We start from the raw sequence: 1,587 nt of genomic DNA on the forward strand, positions 1-1,587 counted from the left end.
AAAAAATAGTCATTGTAAATTGTTTACACAAAAAGTTTTTAGTAAGCTGAGTCGCAGTGTCCTTACCTGAAAGTTATAGTTGGTATCATAGTTTATGGCACCCATGTATGCCACAACTTGCAGTGGATTGTCAAAAGTATTTCGGATATGTGGTTTTGGTTTCTCCGACGTCTTCCAATCAATAACACATAGCTTGCCCCTAAAGGGAAACCAAAGGTTGTTTTTGTAACAGTTCAAATAAAAAACTATTATGTTAAGCCTTAGTAGATTTACGTACTGTTTACACCTCGTGACCCAATGATTGCTGCTTCTATTCTCCACTTTACAAACAGACAGCTCCCCTGAGCTTACCTTCTTAGTGTTACTTAAGTGTGATGTTCTAATCCCTGTGAGCTCTTTTTTCAGTTCAATAATGAGCCCGTTGGGGAACAACTGAAAATACAATCACTAGAGCTACAGGTTCAGGCCTATGTGGGAGTGTTAGGAATATTTTGTGAATTTATTTTTTAATTTAATTAAAAATATATTTTATTTATCTATTCATACAAGAACTGGGGTGTAGGCCAGGGGTGTGGGGGTAGGAGGTGGTGAGAGGATTCCCCAGAGACAGAGTGGGGAGCAAAACAGGCATATTTATTGAAATACACTGCTGAGGGGAGAGATGATCAAGACAGGAGAGGTCTGCTGTGCCATGGGGGTTAACTCTCTGGCCAGGGATCAAATTCATGTTACAGTGGCGGAGGCTGTGTCTTTAACCCCTGTGCCACCAGGAAGGCCCTTAATTTAAATTTTAACAGAGTCAGATTTCCCCCTTATCCTGTTGTATTGCTTACATGATTTTTTAAAAAAGGGTTATATACAGATTATATGTCTTTGGAAGAATATGCTAGAAAATGGCCATCTTAGTTACACTGAAATACTTTCACTTTAATGATTTACAAGGGTTATGTGTTCACCCTTATCGTCTGTACCAAACCTAGTCTTTCTGCTATTATATGGGTTTTGATTTCACAGAGGCAGCACCTTGAAGTGGGTGAAGTAGGGTGAAGACCATCTGTATTATCCTTCATTAATTCACCTCCCACACTTTGATGGAAACCATCGAATACTTACTTATACTCAGCTACACAATCCAGTAGACCTACATACTTTAAAGTCTCATGTTGAACAGCACTTTCAAGAGCTTGCACTCCACTGACATCTTTTAGAATATGTTGGACACTTTTAACATAGCCAAGTTCAAGGAGAGTTTCATCTCTTGCTTTTAAGTTTCCCTGGGGTGAAAGTATGCTTTCCAAGGCTTCATGGAACTGTTTCCCTTGTGAAAATATGTCTGAAAAGAAAATGAGAAAATGAAAAATAAAAAAAGAGAAAAAGCTCACAAAAAAGAAAATCTCGGGCCCTCTCTGGTGGCACAGCGGGTTAAAGCACAGCACTAAGAAGCTAAAGCCACATCAGTATGGGTTTGATACCCGCTCCAGAGGTGATCCACATGGCATGGCAGACCTCTCCTGACCTGCCCGCTGCTCCCCTTAGCAGTGTACTTCATCAGTTGGCCTGTTCTGCTCCCCACTGTCTCTGGTGAAT

At 40.4% G+C, this 1,587-nt stretch overlaps 1 protein-coding gene across 1 annotated transcript in view; it reads right to left on the minus strand.

Annotated features, from left to right (window-relative positions):
- MGME1 (mitochondrial genome maintenance exonuclease 1) overlaps positions 1-1,587 on the minus strand; it is a 36,628-nt gene that overhangs the window by 25,923 nt on the left and 9,118 nt on the right. Inside the window, exons 2-3 of the mRNA XM_004686936.2 lie at positions 1,114-1,333; positions 67-199 (exon numbers count right to left, since the gene is read on the minus strand). Of these exons, the coding sequence (XP_004686993.1) occupies positions 67-199; positions 1,114-1,333 (353 nt within the window). The remainder of the gene's footprint in view (positions 1-66; positions 200-1,113; positions 1,334-1,587) is intronic.

The sequence above is a fragment of the Condylura cristata genome, unplaced genomic scaffold (assembly GCF_000260355.1).
Source record: "Condylura cristata isolate star-nosed mole 26May11 unplaced genomic scaffold, ConCri1.0 scaffold00022, whole genome shotgun sequence".
Lineage (NCBI taxonomy): Eukaryota > Metazoa > Chordata > Mammalia > Eulipotyphla > Talpidae > Condylura > Condylura cristata.